This window comes from Anabrus simplex, chromosome 13, assembly GCF_040414725.1.
Source record: "Anabrus simplex isolate iqAnaSimp1 chromosome 13, ASM4041472v1, whole genome shotgun sequence".
Lineage (NCBI taxonomy): Eukaryota > Metazoa > Arthropoda > Insecta > Orthoptera > Tettigoniidae > Anabrus > Anabrus simplex.
The window spans coordinates 52,654,002-52,671,457 of NC_090277.1; the positions used below are offsets into that span (position 1 = coordinate 52,654,002).

Genomic DNA, 17,456 nt, shown 5'->3' on the forward strand with positions numbered 1-17,456 from the left:
TATTATTATTATTGTAATAATCGAACGCTAGCCATGCCTCCACACACAAGAATCAAGTGCGCCCCACTACATGAAAAGGTTGGACAATCCTGGTTTAGGGGACAAACCCTCCGTTCTCTATTATTTTGTGGTTTAAAATATACGCAAACAAGAGAGGCGAATGCTACGCTTTCTTCTCGCTCCACTGTAAATAATCCGGCTAGACATCACATTCTGCAACCATGCGATGTCCTCAACAAGGACGGATATTTCCGCGCTAGGGAGTCTCCAGTCTATGCAAGTGCTTCAGCCAATACGTTCTAGCATGACACAAAACCAGGAAAAAAAAAGGTTGCAATCAAAATAATACGAAAATCACTCATAAACAAATGTCCTACCTTGACTGCCATGCTCCTCGCGGTCCTGTGAAGAACGCCTTCAGATGTCTCCATTTCCGTTGCACTAACAGTTCTTGAAAATGATCTTGATTTAACAAATCGCGAAACAAGTCCGTATCTTCCGCCCGGCGGCTGCGGAATTTACTAACGATCTGCGCCTGAAACAGAGAAATTACAATGATATAATTAATAATAAAAAATTCTGTTCATAAATGAACTCCCTTTCCTTTGGAACCAATTGCTCTTTTTTTTTTTTAACAAGTTGCTTTACGTCGCAAAGGTATCGCATGGACATGGTTGTAAATAGCCACCATAGCGGATGCGAATATTTTGAAATGGTCATAGTTAAAATTTTTTTTTTTTATCTTTTTCAATTTGCTGTACGTCACACGATACAGATAGGTCTTACGGCGACAATGGGACAGAAAGGAGCTAGGAGTGGAAAGGAAGCAGTCGTGGCCTTAATTAAGGAACACTCCAGCATTTGCCTGATATGAAAATGGAAAACCACGGAAAACCATCTTCAGGACTACCGACAGTGGGGTTCGAACCCACTATATCCTGAATACTGGATACTGGCCGAACTTAAGCGACTGCAGCTATCGAGCTCGGTGCTCTATTAACTTAAAAGTTTTCATGAACATATCTAATGCCAGTTCTTACAAGCAATCTAAATCATTTAAAATGTCAGGGAAATCTTCAACTTTCTCTTAATGTCAGAATTTGATGAAAATTTTAAGTTTAAATTCAAAAATATTACTAATAATAATAATAATAATAATAATAATAATAATAATGCATACGACTCCGCAGACCGACAGACAGTGTTTAACGTGCTAGAGGAATTCCAAGCTGACGAGAAAACAAGAGCAAAAATTCACCGACATAACATAGAAAGGAAAATGTTTAGGAGAAATTTCACAAACATTCGAAATCAAAACAGGAGTCAGTTTAATTTAGTTCTGGAAAAAGTGGTTGGGATGGGGCAAAATGAAACAAAGTATGAATATTGGTAGACGAATACAAAACAAAATTAGCCATAATTGCCTAGCATTTGCTGATGACATTGCTATCCTATCCATTAACAGATAGGAAGCAATCCATTCTGTAAATAAATAAAAAACTCCATGAAATAGAAGCTAAAACAGGATTCCAAATTTACTATAAAAAATGTATATGGAAGGGATTAGAACAGGTTTCAACAGTCAACCGTTTATCACCAAATATGGAAATATCGCTCAAGTAGAAATATTTAAGTATCTAGGTGAAATTATTGAACCAGCACGGTTAAATCAGCAAGCTAACAAAGAATTGCAAAATTTTAAAGAGCATACAAATTTACTTGGAACAGATACAATAAAAGAACTATAACAAAAAGGCACAATTACGACATTATAACACAGCAATTAAAACAGAAGCATTTTATGCATCTCAAACTATTATAATAGGTAGCAAATCTCGAAAAAAGGATGATCGAAAACAAGAAAGACAAAATCCTCAGGAAAATCTTAGGACCAAAAAGGCGAAAAAGGAATTTGGATAAAAAGGAAATCGCATAAAATGTATTAAGTTACCACGGATACAATCAGGAAACAATTTTATGATCACTTATACAGAATGGATAATAACAGGCTCACAAAGAAAATTTTAAACTTAGCTTTAAAATGAAAACTGACAATGATTGGCTAAAATAAATCAGTGAAGACCTAGATGAAATTGGCGTTAATGAGGAGACCATTCAAGATAAAATAAAATTCAGAACTTTAATTCACAAACACAGATTTTATGTAAAGCCAACCCGACTAAATACGAGATGGACTGAACAACCTAAGAAGGAACACCGCGAAAGGATGAAGAGATAATGGGAAGAGAAGAAGAAAAACTGAAAAAGTGCTTGTAAGTTCAAATGACAAAAACTGTAATAATAATAATAATAATAATAATAATAATAATAATAATAATAATAATGTATGTTGGATATTCAGCCCGAAGGCTGGTTTGATCCTCTGCAAATCCGCCAACAGCTGCCATAGCCTAGACATCACTGAAGAGGCGTACTAGGGAAATGAGGAGTTAGGTAGTTTCCCGTTGCTTTCCTCACCGAGCCAGCCGCTGCTATTACATATCAATCTGCCAAGCCCACTGAAATGCATGCACCAACCGACCCGATGAGCGATATTTTCATACCATTCATAACAGGGACTGACTGCATAAGGAATGGTATTACTAGCATCACTCATACCTCAGTCACTTTCATATTGTCAAAGCCAAGGATGAGACAGACAGGTCAATGAAAGTAACATATTTGATATAGCCCATACCAGAAGACATAGTGCACTGTAAACACTACATCTCGCCAGCAAAGGCATAATAATAATAATAATAATAATAATAATAATAATAATAATAATAATAATAATAATAATGGCTTTACACCCCACAAATTAATTTTACGGTTTTCGGAAACTCCAAAGATCCTGAATTTAGTGCCGCTGCAGTCCATTTACATGCCAGTAACTATATGGACATGAGGCTGACGTATTCGACTGAGCCAGGATCGAACCTGCCAAGCTGGAGTCAGAAAGCCAGCGCCTCAACCGTCTGAACCACTCAGCCAGGCCAAAGAGAGAAAAATAAAGGTAATCCAAAAAAGTAACTGATTCTGATTATTAACGCATTCTGTAAGACTGTAAATATAGGCCCAGGTCAGTGGCTTTTTTGGTTGTCTGGAAAAAGTGCTACAGTATTTATTTTAAAATTTGCTTTACGTTGGACCGACACAGATAGGTATTATGGCGACGATGGGAGAGGAAAGAGCTAGGAGTGGAATGGAAGTGGCCGTGGGATAAATCAAGGTACAGCCTCAGCGTTTGACTAGTGAGAATATGGCACATCACGGAACATCATTTCCAGGGCTGCCACGGTGTGATTCCAACCCACTATCTCCCGAATACTTTTTTTGCTAGGGGCTTTACGTCGCACCGACACAGATAGGTCTTATGGCGACGATGGGATAGGAAAGGCCTAGGAGTTGGATGGAAGCGGCCGTGGCCTTAATTAAGGTACAGCCCCAGCATTTGCCTGGAGTGAAAATGGGAAACCACGGAAAACCATTTTCAGGGCTGCCGATAGTGGGATTCGAACCTACTATCTCCCGGATGCAAGCTCACAGCCGCGCGCCTCTACGCGCATGGCCAACTCGCCCGGTCACCCGAATACAAGCCCACAGCTGAGTGACACTAACCGCGAGACCAACTTGCTCAGTGAACATATTTTTTTTTTTTTTTTTTTTTTTTTTTTTTGTGAAGTGAAAAAATATTTACAATAATTAGCAATATGTCATGTAAGACGCATTATTTAAATACCTCATCACACATCATTTAAAGGCCATAAGTTCGCTTAATCTATGTCACAAGTTTTACTTGGATTCAATGGTAAGTAAATTCGTAACGATTTATTTTTCTTGTAAATAACTTATTAGAATTTCAGATTAGTATTCGGATTTGTTACTTTTGATGCCCTGGTTCATCCTGTTTTTTAATCTTTAAAGTAATTTCTTTCTTTCTTTCTTTCTTTCTTTCTTTCTTTCTTTCTTAATTAGTTTACCCTCCAGGGTTGGTTCACCCTCGGACTCTGCGAGGGATTCCACCTCTACCGCCTAAAAGGCAGTGTCCTGGAGCGTGACACATTGGGGCGGCTGATACAACGGGGGAGGATGACCAGTACCTTGCCCAGGCGGCCTTACCTGCTATGCTGTACAACGGCCTTCAGGAATAGATGGGAAGATTGGAAGGGACAGATAAGGGAGAGGGAAGGAAGCGGCCGTAGCATTAAGTTAGGTAGCATCCCGGCATTTGCCTGGAGGAAAAATGGAAAACCCCGCTAAAACACTTCCTGGATGGCTGAGGTGGGAATCGAACCCACCTCTAATCAGTTGACCTCCCGAGGCTCAGTGGACCCCGTTCCAGCCCTCGTACAACTTTTCAAATTTCGTGGCAGAGCCGGGAATCTTACCCAGGCCTCCGGAGATGGCAGCTAATCACACTAACCACTATACCGAGGGAAAAACCGACCCTGGAGAGTAAACAGATTAAGAAGAAGAAGAAATTACTAAGTTAAAACAAGTAAATTATGTTTTTGTTATTAGTTAGGCTATACTTTACCGAGCTCGATAGCTGCAGTCGTTTAAGTGCGGCCAGTATCCAGTATTCGGGAGATAGTAGGTTCGAATCCCACTGTCGGCAGCCCTGAAGATGGTTTTCCGTGGTTCCCCCACTTGCACACCAGGCAAATGCTGGGGCTGTACCTTAATTAAGGCCACGGCCGCTTCCTTCCCAGTCCTAGCCCTTTCCTGTCCCATCGTCGCCATAAGACATCTGTGTCGGTGCGACGTAAAGCCAATAGCAAAAAAAAAATAGGCTATACTTTAGTGTCTTTCAATTTTATTCTATTTCTTGTTTATATTATTCTTTGTATTTTTGTTGTAGTTTCAATTTTAAAAAGCGTTGCAACTGACTGACTACTACTTCTAAAATGTTTCCCTTCCTCCTTTGAGGGGAGAGGAGGGCCTCCTAGACGGTGACGCCGTCTCTCAGGCCAGGAGATTTGTATTGGAGAAGGTGAGAGGGTTGATGGCCGTGGCCTATACTACGAAATGTCCCGGCATTCGCCTTAGTGCAGGAGAATGGAAAACCATTCTCAGGACAGCCTACGGTGGGGACCAGCCACTCTCCGTCTCCTGATAGCAGAGGCGTAGAGCCACGGTAGAGCCGTGGCCACCCCTCCTCTGCTTGGTCGGTCGGTCGGAGTGCAGAGCTGTCGGATCAGCCGAAGCTCACTCTGCAACCGCCGACTGACTGACTGACTGACATCACACCTTGAATATGTTCGAATTTTTTACATTTTCAATGTAATGTATACAGCCCTTAAAAGTGAGCTTCGCTCGTTGGGGCCTTTCATAGATAAATAATAATAAAATTAACAAGTGTGTTTTTAAATATAGATTCAAAACACGCGGCCACGACTGCAACTCGGGAGGTCGTTGCCAGATGGCAGCATACATCGAAAGTAACAGAGCGACGATCTAGCGGCCACACAGCAAACTTTCACCAGCTACTTCTTTCTTTGGCCGGCTAGATGGAGCTCTACAATACCAGTCCAGCTCTCACCGGGAAATACAAAAACTACATTCGCGCAAGGATTGTGGAGAATCGTGCTTTTTCAGAAGGGTGTACTTCAGTATTTATACCTAATGAGGCCGGGGTGAGTGGCTCTGACGGTTAAGGAGCTGGTTTTCTGGCATCTCCGGTGGTATTTGAAGGTGCTGAAATATGTGAGCCCCGTATCGGTAGATTTACCGGCACGTAAAAGAATTCCCCAAGGACAAAATTCCGCCACCACGGCGACTACAAAAACCGTAAAAGTGTAGTTAGTGGGACGTGAAACCAATATTATTACTATTATTCATTCATTCCATTAGGCCATCTTAGGACCACATGAAATCATCATAATCATATTATTATTATTATTATTATTATTTTTATTATTATTATTATTATTATTATTATTATTATTATTATTATTATTATTATTATTATTATTATGAAATGAAATGATGTATGGCTTTTAGAACCGGGAGTGTCCGAGGACAAGTTCGGCTCGCCAGATGCAGGTCTTTTTTTATTTGACACTCCGTAGGCGACCTGCGCGTCGTCATGAGGATGAAATGATGAAGACGACACATACACCCAGCCCCCACGCAAGCAAATTTTACTTGTGCCAGGCTCCTCACTTTCCTATCCGACCTTCCTTGCTCCACTCTTGTTCTTTTCCGACCCCGACAGTATTAGAGCACTCGAGGCCTAGAAAGTCTTTCATTTTCGTGGTCCTTGTCTTCCTTTGGCCGATACCTTCATTTTTCGAAGTGTTGGATCCCTTCCATTCTTTCTCTCTGATTAGTGTTATAGAGAGGATGTTTACCTCGTTGTACTTCCTCTTAAAACAATAATCACCACCACCACCATTAAAGGTATAACATTATTCTTACATCATAGGTTTACGACCCACTAACTATTATAACACCGAGCTCGATAGCTGCAGTCGCTTAAGTGCGGTCAGTATCCAGTAATCGGGAGATAGTGGGTTCGAGTCCCACTGTCGGCAGCCTTGAAGTTAGTTTTCCGTGGTTTCCCATTTTCACACCAGGCAAATGCCGGGGCTGTACCATAATTAAGACCACGGCCGCTTCCTTCCAACTCCGAGGCCTTTCCTATCCCATCGTCGCCATAAGACCTGTCTGTGTCAGTGCGACGTAAAGCAACTAGCAAAAAAAAAAACTATTATGACGGTCTTTGCGGGCTCCATAGTGTCGGAATGCTGTCACTTTTTACGTGCTTGTAAATCTGCCGGCTGGAAGATTTGACCACATTCAAGTGAAACGGTACTGAACCGTCAAAGCTACCGTTCTACCAACTAAGCCACCACTCGAGCGGGCATTTCAACCCAATATGCTAAAGAGTAACATACCACGATACCACTGGCCCATCACCGCGATCGAATCTAAGTAACAATTACCGGTCCACCTCAGTGCGCTGTCAGCTACTTGAACCCTCCCTCTGGCAATCAGTGGCAGAGTGTCACTTTCAAAATCAGACTCAAACCGAACAAAAGGTACCTTCATTATTATTATTATTATTATTATTATTATTATTATTATTATTATTGTTGTTGTTGTACCGGCTGGTACATCAATGCCGCGCATTTAAAATTCAGCGCCTAAATGAACTCCTCTATTGGTAAAACTGGGAAACTGAAACTACACCAACTTAGAAATTTACTCAGAAGATGTCACCACAGAAATAAGATGTAATTTTGTTATTGTGAAGTTTCCTGAACTGACTGTATTTCTACTAGTTTTGTTTGCTATCCATCAAGAAGTTTGGACATTCGTCCATAGATAACACTACTAAAAACTATGATCATGCACCCTGGTGCATGGTGTAAGAACTTATAATTCAAAGAAGTTTTGTATTCATAAGTTTTTTTACTGATTGATTTTAATTTATTTCTGGGTTGGCAATATTTCCTTTTATTTCCGCAAGTTTTGAATCTAGCCAATCCCTAATTTCTGTAATTAATTTTCCACCTATTACCGGCTTCTTCTTCGATTCTGAGTGTAACATTGAAAGTGACCAATAAAAATGAGAGGGTGTGGCTGGTTTCGTCTTGAATGATCTCGTACCTTCCCTGGGGTTTATAAACTGCTGCTTTTCACGTCTCTTGGCCAATTGATCGTCACCTTATTGAGTGTGTGTATCAAAGCAGGAGGCGGGCGGCCTCTTTCATCGGTCAGCAGTACATCAACAAGGTAATAGCCACATAACATCTTTCTTTCTTGCTAACTCCGCAGTTTAACCCGTGAGAAAGGTCCGAATTATTAGCTATGTAACCTACTTTTCCTAAAAAATGTAACTTTCTGTCGGCTAATGTAAAAACCTCATAAAATCTTTAACTGTAAACCGGCGATGGAGAGTGATGTACCCTCTCGAGCTCCCCTTCATCTTGGTTTGAGGTGACTACGTTTTGTAACTGTTTTCTTCCTTTCTGTAATGCATTAATTTATCCTTACACGAGTCACCTCGGTAGTTTGGGAATAGCACCTGTTCCATCGGCCTAGTACCTAGTGTTCACATCTAGGAGTGCAAGTATTCGCCTCCATTCATTTTGTGTTCGGGCCAGTTATTTAACCGTTATTCTTTTTCCATGAAGGCCCAGTAGGTTGGGTATTAAATACCCCTGTATAATCATTTTCCAATTGTAAGTATTGCCTTGAAAGGCCAGAAATTGTAAGTTGATGTTGCCTTGAGTAGGCTTAGAAAACTGAGAGCCTGTTAGCTCTTTTTCAAAGTTTTTGTAAGATTAATGAATATCTCTTGAAGGCTAGATGTTGTAATTTTGGGAGCAAGTGCTTTTTGAATTGGGGGATTTCTGTCCTTGTACAAATTCGTGCTCTTTTGTAAATTGGAGCTAGTAGCTCAGGAAACTGTAAAACAAGGGGCTTTAAGCCCAAAGTGTTAAGGTTCCGAATCTTGGACTTTTCCCAATCTTGTTCAATGATCGCTACTTGTACCTACAATATTGTCATGAAAATCTTGTCATATGTGAAGTTCTGAAAATATAACCTTCAGTTTAAGTTTTAAATTCAATTCCTGACATTGTAGTTAGACCCATTCACCCCAGCACCATCTTTCACCTCTGCGTTCCACAGAAAAACCCGGAACAATTATTATTATTATTATTATTATTATTATTATTATTATTATTATTATTATTATTATTATTATTATATTAATTTTCAGTTAGGTGAAAACTTAGTAAGCATTTTGTCCTATGCTGACGACTTTGCCTTAATGGCAGATTGTGCCGGAAGGCTGCAAGCTAATATCTTGGAACTTGAAAACTGGTGCAATGAGTATGGTTTTTTGAAAAATCAGCCTTTCGAAGACTAAACTGGTGTCAGTAGGTAAAAATTCTAAGAGGACTGAATGTAAGGGTGGGAATACAAAGCTGGAACAGGTATATCATTTGAAGTATTTAGGATGTGTGTTCTCCCAAGATGGTAGTACAGTACGTGAGATTGAATCAAGGTGCAGTGAGATCGCAGTTGCGATCAACAGTATTCTGTAAGAAGGAAGTCAGCTCCCGGACGAAACTATCTTTAAGATAAGACAATGAAATGAAATGGCGTATGGCTTTTACTGCTGGGAGTGTCCGAGTACATGTTCGGCTCGCCAGGTGCAGGTCTTTTGATTTGACGACCGTAGGCGACATGCGCGTCGTGATGAGGATGAAATGATGATGAAGACGACACATACACCCAGCCCCCCTGCCAGCGAAATTAACCAATGATGGTTAAAATTCCCGACCCTGCCGGGAATCGAACCCGGGACCCCTGTGACCAAAGGCCACAGTGCTAATCATTTAGCCATGGAGCCGGACATCGCTTCTGGAATATGGTTTCTTATCTCAAACTGACCCATTCGCTGTCCTCCATCATCCCTGGAAGTTTGTATCATCATCACTAAAGCCTGGATTTTCATACAGTAATAGGTTAGATTGCAAACTAATTTGGTTAGTAAGGAATGTCGGCCACCCGCTCTTCCACAATGTAGTAAGAGTAACATAGATTATAGAGGTTCTGATAGGCCGTACCCCTAATGTTTATGCAAACCCTATAGCTTAATCGTTGTGAAGGTAGACTACACTTGCTTCTCGCTTCAGCAATTTTGCATTCTAACCTATTAATGCATAAAATTCCGGGCTCTAATCATCACGGATGCAACCTGTATACAGTGCATAGCAAAGTACAGGGCCCTCCCCAGTACAAATTTATCTAGTCCATTTCCACAGCCCTCTGCGTTAAGGTGTATTCCGTTCCACCGTAGTTCAAGTCCTCACACAAGACACGCCATTCTTCACCTCGGTAAGAACAAGGACACCGCTAGATGCATACAAAACAGCAGTTGCATTCAATTACTTTCAAGGTCAGACTCATCATCATTACCCTACATCAAACACTGTACCGCAAGTCATTATACACAGTGATTCAGGAGCAATGCGCGGAAATGATACACCATAATTCCATTGTGATTCAGAAGGAAACTAGGTGTTAAAGTCTACGTCTATTTCACACAAGACTGGGAACAAGACTAACACTCAGCACTATTGATCATTTATTTATTTATTTATTTATTTATTTATTTATTTATTTATTTATTTATTTATTTATTTATTTATTTATTTACCGTATGGATTTTTAGTGCCGGAAGTGTCCAAGAACATGTTCGGCTCGCCTAGATCAGGTCTTCCTATTTCACGCCAGTGAGCGACCTACACGTCTGGATTTGCGATGATAAATAATAATGTTATTGGCTTTACGTTCCTCCAACTACTTTTCAGTTTTCGGAGACCCCGAGTTGCCGGAATTTAGTCCCGCAGGAGTTCTTTTACGTGCCAGTAAATCTAGCGACAAGAGGCTGAAGAATTTGAGTACCTTCAAATATCACCGTACTGAGCCAGGATGGAACCATTCCAAGTTGGGGTGATGATGATGATTATTATGATGATGATGTGAGGAAAGGGTAAAACCCGGTGTCGGTACATAGTCTACTTCTCTCGAATAGTGGTGGCGGTTGTGGTGGTGGCGGTGATGTAGACAACCAACCATGATATATCTGAGGAGCGGATATAGGACCAGAAACCGTAACAAGACACTCGTTTGAATGATGACAATATTAAGGTACGGTATTTGCTCGCATATAACTCGCACTTTTTTGACCAAAAATAAGTGTGAACGCTTTCGATGCGCAATATATATGCGGGGATTCGTGAGCCAGGGGTCGTATTCCCAAAATATAACGCTGTTGGTTATTATTGTTTTACTGGACAACGATCACTAATCAGAGTGAAACATGGAAGAGGTCCAGCTCTTCGAAAACTTAAGGTATCAGCGAAAGAAAGACAAGGCCCATAAAGTGGGTGAAAATGAAACAATCCCTAGGACTCGAAAAGCTAATACAGACGGGTCGGAAGAGAACAAGAGTTGACCAAAGGAGGTCAGATAGGATAGAGGAAAGTGAGTAGCCTGCTAAAAGTACGTGGAAGCAACGCAAGGCTCAGCTAGGGGAACAACGCTCCCCAACCCACGCTCCCTAGTTGAGAGCTCCTGGCCCCACATTTAGGACCAGTATTATAATAGAGGTTTAAACTGTTGGTTCAGTTTAAACTTTGGTTTATCTGTTAGTCGCGTATTGTAAAACTTAATCTTAAGTTTAACTAGAGATTAAATTTTACTGCCACTCATCCACCGCTTAAACGGAAGTTTAAGAATACATAACCTTACAACATGGCAGAACGAATGGATCTCGAAGATATTTTTAAGGTGTTTGAAGAAATACTAAGCGATGATGAAGAAGTGGTTTAAATCATTGAACGACCACGGGCACCACGAGTTTTTCGAGCAAGGGCACGTCACTTAAATATATGGATTGAAACAGAGTTTTTAAATACGTTTTGGCTTACAGAACACACTGTCATAACCCTATTTCACAAAATTGGTGCTAGAATAAAACATGCAATGAAAAGGTAAGAATGTAAAAATGACTTTTTGAACTGTTTTAATATCAGAAGTGTAAATTTTAGAAAATAAAGCAACTTCCTTCTAATTCAGAAATCATGATGTAGAACCCCTCACTCACCTACTGATAGCATTGCGGTTTTATGCCTCCGGTAGTATGTTTATTACAATAGGAGATTTCGGAGGAATTCATAAGGCCACTGTTTCACGGACTATATAAATATTTCTGTACTAATTGCACAAGCAATTCTATTCCCTTACAAGTAAAATTAGGACAACGTTTATTGTTTTTATCCGCCATTTTACCTAGAAGAAATAAACAAAACATTATCGACAGTCATCTTTTCTCGCAAGTCACTACTACCAAGATCGTGTATTTCCTTCTTCACCTCAGTTTAACTTAGGTCGGCCATTATAAGACTCAACATCGGTTTAAACTCAACTTACAGTTTAACTCAATCTTCAGTTTAAACCTTCATTATAATACCGGCCCTAGTCACGTTTCACAACAGGTAGGGGAGATATTGGGGGTGTATTCCACAGCCCTCGCCCAAACAGGAATACTGAGTAACCCTAAAGCATAGGGAGTGGAAGAAAAAGTGTGAGCTGTTAAGATGTTCCCTGTTGGCTAGTGTAGGGACTGGGGTGAATCGTCCCCTAGGGGCAGCACCGTTACTATTTGAGGGTTGGTATCTGTAGTTATAATGTGTTTATATTCTGTAGTGTTGTTCTGTTAAGCCATAAAATTAAGTGTCGTGCATTATCGTTAGATGAAAGTGAAGAGCGCTTGATTTGGTGATGGTTTCACATCGCACTAAGACAGAGGGGTTTTATGCGATAGTTGTAAGACGGTAACCTGTAGCAATACTTAGGTCAAGGACAGTGGTGATTTACGCATTTTATCAGGGGAGAAATGCACTGCTGTTACAGGTATGTAGGGAAAAGATTTCCTTCCGCCTTTCTTAAAGTGTTAAAGAATAAGACAGAACGCTGTAGAGAAAGTTGTGGTTCCGACTGACGTACACACGTATCTGTACACCGGAGCCTTCAGGCGGGAAAATACTGAAGTCATCAAAAGCAATTAAAAAATTTCTCCTGCCTGAATAAACCTGGGCAAGATTTATGTGTCTGCTAATAAACATGTGTCTTCCCACGCATACTATAAATTTCTTCAATTAACATGTGTGTGTCAACACGAGGGAATTGTCGTCATAAACTGAAGGGAAAAGTATTTGGCTGCAAGCGATAGGCTTCTCCATGCAGGTTTTGCGATCCACAAACATCTACTGGTTTTTTCCTCAATAGTCTGCCCTCTATTTTTTTTCCTTGGACCGAGCGAGTTTGGACCTTGTAGTTTGTAGCTTACATTCGGGAGTAGATGAGTTCGAACCCCTCTATTTCGGCAGCTATGAAGATGTTTTTTCGTGGTTTCCAGTTGGTAACAGTAAAGATTTTCAGCCTATCGATCACTAATTACACACAAGGTGTCGTGAAAAAAAGGACCTATAATCATTGGTCGCTAACGCAGTATCTTTGGAGTTATGGTCCGCTACCACTACCGTCAATGATCACGATGTTCCGATAATTTATGGAGCGTCGTATGCAACAAAAGACGGAAGTACGTTCCTACGAGAGTTGGGAGTCCGACGTTTAGCGCCACCGGCGAGAAAAAGCTGACTAACGCATCTCGGAAAAGTAAGTTGCTATGGTAACGATAACAGCGATGCCACATTTAAGGAAGCTATCGTCACGTGGGTTGGCTTGCTCTCAGTCGCTTTTGTGATATTTTTCTTAGTGATACTGTGTTTATTGTTGCTGCTTTATGTATTTACATGTTTGTTTTCTGAATATTATTTTCGTTGTTAGTTTATTTTTTTGGATGTGGCTGGTTGTACAGTTCTATTCTGTACTGAACATGTGCATTTGTTGAGGTTATTGTCAGAAATTAACGATTTTGTTAGTGATTATGAAATCTCATATTCATCGCCAATGGCATGTTCTGTCTGAAATGCTGGAATTATTAGCACGAGCTTAGGAACGGGTCGAAGTTTATTCAATTGTATTAGGCCTATATGTTTCATTCAACACTCAGCCGGTATGAAACGGCGATAAACCGCAGGCGAAGGTAACTATGACAATGCAGCGTACTTCGCAGTTACTGCTTTCGCCGCTCAAATGTCAGACTCCAACTCTCGTGGGTCCAACTATACCTAAACATTGGTCGTAAATCTAATAGCGTGTTGCGTTATGGTCTTATTATGATGGGGCACCGGCCAATTTTCATCGTAAAATTAAGGGACACCTAACAAGGATCATCAACTAGCTATGGATTCGTCGGGGAGGGCAATAACTTGGCCTGCCCGTTCGGCTGACCTTAACCAATTATATTTTTGGCTTTGGGGATATGTAAAGACCATGGTGTATGTAGTCCGCATAAATGATGTGAATACACTACGAAAACGCGTGCTCAATGCCTGTGATGGGTCAGGATCGAACCTGCCAAGTTGGGCTCAGAAGGCCACGCCCTCAAACATCTGAACCACTCAGTCCGATATTATTATTATTGCGTTAGGGTATTCTATGGACCATGTTGGGCATAATTTATTTCTGGTTCTTCTTTCGATCAGCCCATTATTTCTTCACCCTTTCGGAATGGGCTCTTTCTTTTTTACGTTCTTGCTACGAGATAGTGCCAGACCGTAACTTTTCCTGTGATCTTGCTTGATCTCGGAATCCCGTAATTTTCTTGATTGTCATCCTTTAACAACGTCTATTATATACTACATCATGTGTGCTTAATTCTTCTGGCTCGGGGACTGGTTGGTTGTGTCTGTCCCAACCCTCTCCTCTTCATATCTTTTCTTTCTTACAAGTTGCTTTACGTCGCACCGACACAGATAGGTCTTATGGCGACGATGGCACAGGAAGGGGCTAGGAGTGGGAAGGAAGCTGTCGTGGCCTTAATTAAGGTTCATTCCCAACATTTGCCTGATGTGAAAATGGGAAACCAAGGAAAAACACTATCTCCCAGATGCAAGCTCACAGCCCCGCGCCACGAAGAGCGTGAAAATGAAATACAGTCTAGGCCTCACAAATCTATTATCGTTGGAAGAGAACAAGAACTGACCATGGGAGGTCGGATAGGAAATATTACAGTGAGAAGACTGGCACAAGTGAAAACCATGTCAGTCACCTGTGGTCGCTAACCCACGCTCCTAATCTGAGAGTGTTTCGAGGAGCCACGTTAGCCTCCTCTTATGACAGGCAGAAAGTACCGAGGTTATATTCTGCCACGCCCACACATTACAGCCAGATTCAGTCCTTCTAAGGCAAAACCTCGGAAACACGCGAGAATGACACACCCCTTGACATGCGGTTGGCGTCAGGAAGGGCATATGGTCGTAAAACTGGGCCAACCCCCACCCACCCGCCCACCCACCCACCCACCTACCTACCTACCCACCCACATGTCTACCTCCAGAAATAAGCAGAAGGCTAGAAAGGAGAAGGATAAGAAGGGTACCAGTACGTACATTTACGATTTAAGAGACACCGAGGCACTCGAATTTTGTCCTGAGGGAGTTCTTTTACGTACCAGTAACGCTACCGCGAACGGGAGTGCCGTATTGGAATACCTTCAAATAGCATCGGACTGATCCGGAATCGAACTTGCCAACTTGGGTTCCGAAGGCCAGCTCTCTATCCGAGATACTGAGCTTGACATCGAAAACGGCATACGAAAATAAAAGCCCTGATTTAAATATCCTGTCGACATGCATGCAGCTAAAGAATGTATATGATAACATTTAACCTGCATGCTACGTACAAAAGAGGAATTCATAAATTTCATAAATGAATTCATAACACTCTTCAGGTACTCGCAGCATTATGTGACACGACCTAGCAGGTATCAGGATCATGGCCTTCTTCCGAGTCGGCCTCCGTGCGGTATGTCACAGAATCAGCACTCCCTTTCTCGTGTGGAAAGTAACTACCTCCGGCACGCAGAGCTTCAAGGAAGAGGAGACTTCAATGCTGAGTTATAAGAGGAACTTAGCATCCTGCCATTACCAACATTACTACGAACGTTTTTTTTTCTTAAAGACGCTCCCGGCCCTCAACGAAGCTATTATTTACATACAGCACCATGATTATGTTATACGGATCGTCGCCATAAGACCTATCTGTGTCGGTGCGACGTAAAGCCCCTAGCAAAAAAAAAATGTTATACGGAATCACTATTAACCCCCATTTCACCGATCTACGATCGTACGTAAACATTCAATTCTCTCTAACCGCCAGAATATTTCCATTATATTTTTATCCCAATTTGCTGACAACACACGAACAATTCGCTTCAACACAATAATAATAATAATAATAATAATAATAATAATAATAATAATAATAACAATAATAATAATAATTGTTTTACGTGGCACTAACTACCTTTACGGCACTTGGAGACGCCGAAGTGCTGGGATGATGCCCCACAGGAGTTGGCTTATGTGCCGGTAAATCTTATCAACACAAGGCGGATATATTTCAGCACCTTTACCTACCACAGCCACTGATCCCCCTGTGGGTGGGGGCGGTAGAATAGCATCCACGGTATTCCCTGCCTGTCGTAAAAGGCGACTAAAAGGGGCCTCAGGGGCTCTGAACTTTGGAGCGTGGGTTGGCGACCACGGGGCCCTCAGCTGAGTCCTGGCATTGCTTCCACTTACTCGTGCCAGGCTCCTCACTTTAATCTATCCTGTCCGACCTCCCCTGGTCAACTCTTGTTCTTTTCCGACCCCGACGCTATTAGGTTTGCGAGGGCTAGGGAGTCTTTCATTTTCATGCCCTTCGTGGCCTTTGTCTTCCTTTGGCCGATATCTTCATTTTTCGAAGTGTCGGATCCCTTCCATTTTTTCCTTCTGATTAGTGTTATATAGAGGATGGTTGCCTAGTTGTACTTCCTCTTAAAACAATAATCACCACCACCACCACCACCACCACAGCCACTGAGCCGAGATTGAACCCGCCATCTTGAGGTCAGAAGTCCAGCTACCCAAACGGGCAATATAAAAGAAACTCCACTCAATATTATTTTTATTATAATTACGTCATCCTGCAATGGCATTACCAAAATCATATTCTGTAAATAAAGTAATGTTTGGAAGCACGAAACATCCAAATCACCAGCCTCACTCAAACCTGCCCAATGACAGATAAAATCGTAATGAATATTTAACTCAGAAATACATTACTGAAACTAGTGCTTTTCGAAATTGACATTTCACATGTAGTATTTTTTATGCATGGTATTGTTATCCGAAAGCCATTTTCCCAAGACATACATCGCTCGATGCAGGCCCCGTGGTGTAGGGCCAGCGAGCCTGCTTTATAACCAGAGGTTCCGGATTCGATTCCCAGTGAGGTCAGGGATAAGGGCTGGTTCGAGGTGCACTTTCGTCCTACATGAGATGAATTGAGGAGCTATCTGATGGTGAGATAGCGACCCCGCTCTAGAAAGCTGAGTCAAACAGCCCAGACGATCCGTTGCGCTGATCCCACGTCCCTTCGTAATCTGCAGGCCTTCCGCCTGAGCAGGGGTCAAAGCCCAAAAGGACTGCAGTGCCATGGGGTTTGTTTGAGTGTCTATGCGGTGTTTATGCGGTGCTCTGTAACATCGAGTATTTAGTTCATACGTCTTGCATCGCAATTTTGAGATGATAATGATGATGATGATGATGAATTTAGGCAGATATTAATCAGGGCTGGAATTACTATGTAAAACCATACTTGCTTTTGCATTAGCTACAGTTTTGTCATACCTTTACGAATTACGATATTTGGAATGATTTGAAACATTTCATTTTCCATATTTGTCCATATTTCGAGCTTAAGTACACGTTTTTACACAGTTGAGGTAAACTCACGTGTATTTAAATTTTATTTTA

The 17,456-nt window shown here is 41.4% G+C and overlaps 1 protein-coding gene across 1 annotated transcript in view; it reads right to left on the reverse strand.

The window, feature by feature from the left end:
* Positions 1 to 373: 373 nt before the first annotated feature.
* The window catches only part of LOC136885056 (neurobeachin-like protein 1), a 398,107-nt gene continuing 381,024 nt past the window's right edge, over positions 374 to 17,456 (reverse strand). The window contains exon 34 of the mRNA XM_067157452.2: positions 374 to 535. Within this exon, the coding sequence (XP_067013553.2) occupies positions 374 to 535 (162 nt within the window). The remainder of the gene's footprint in view (positions 536 to 17,456) is intronic.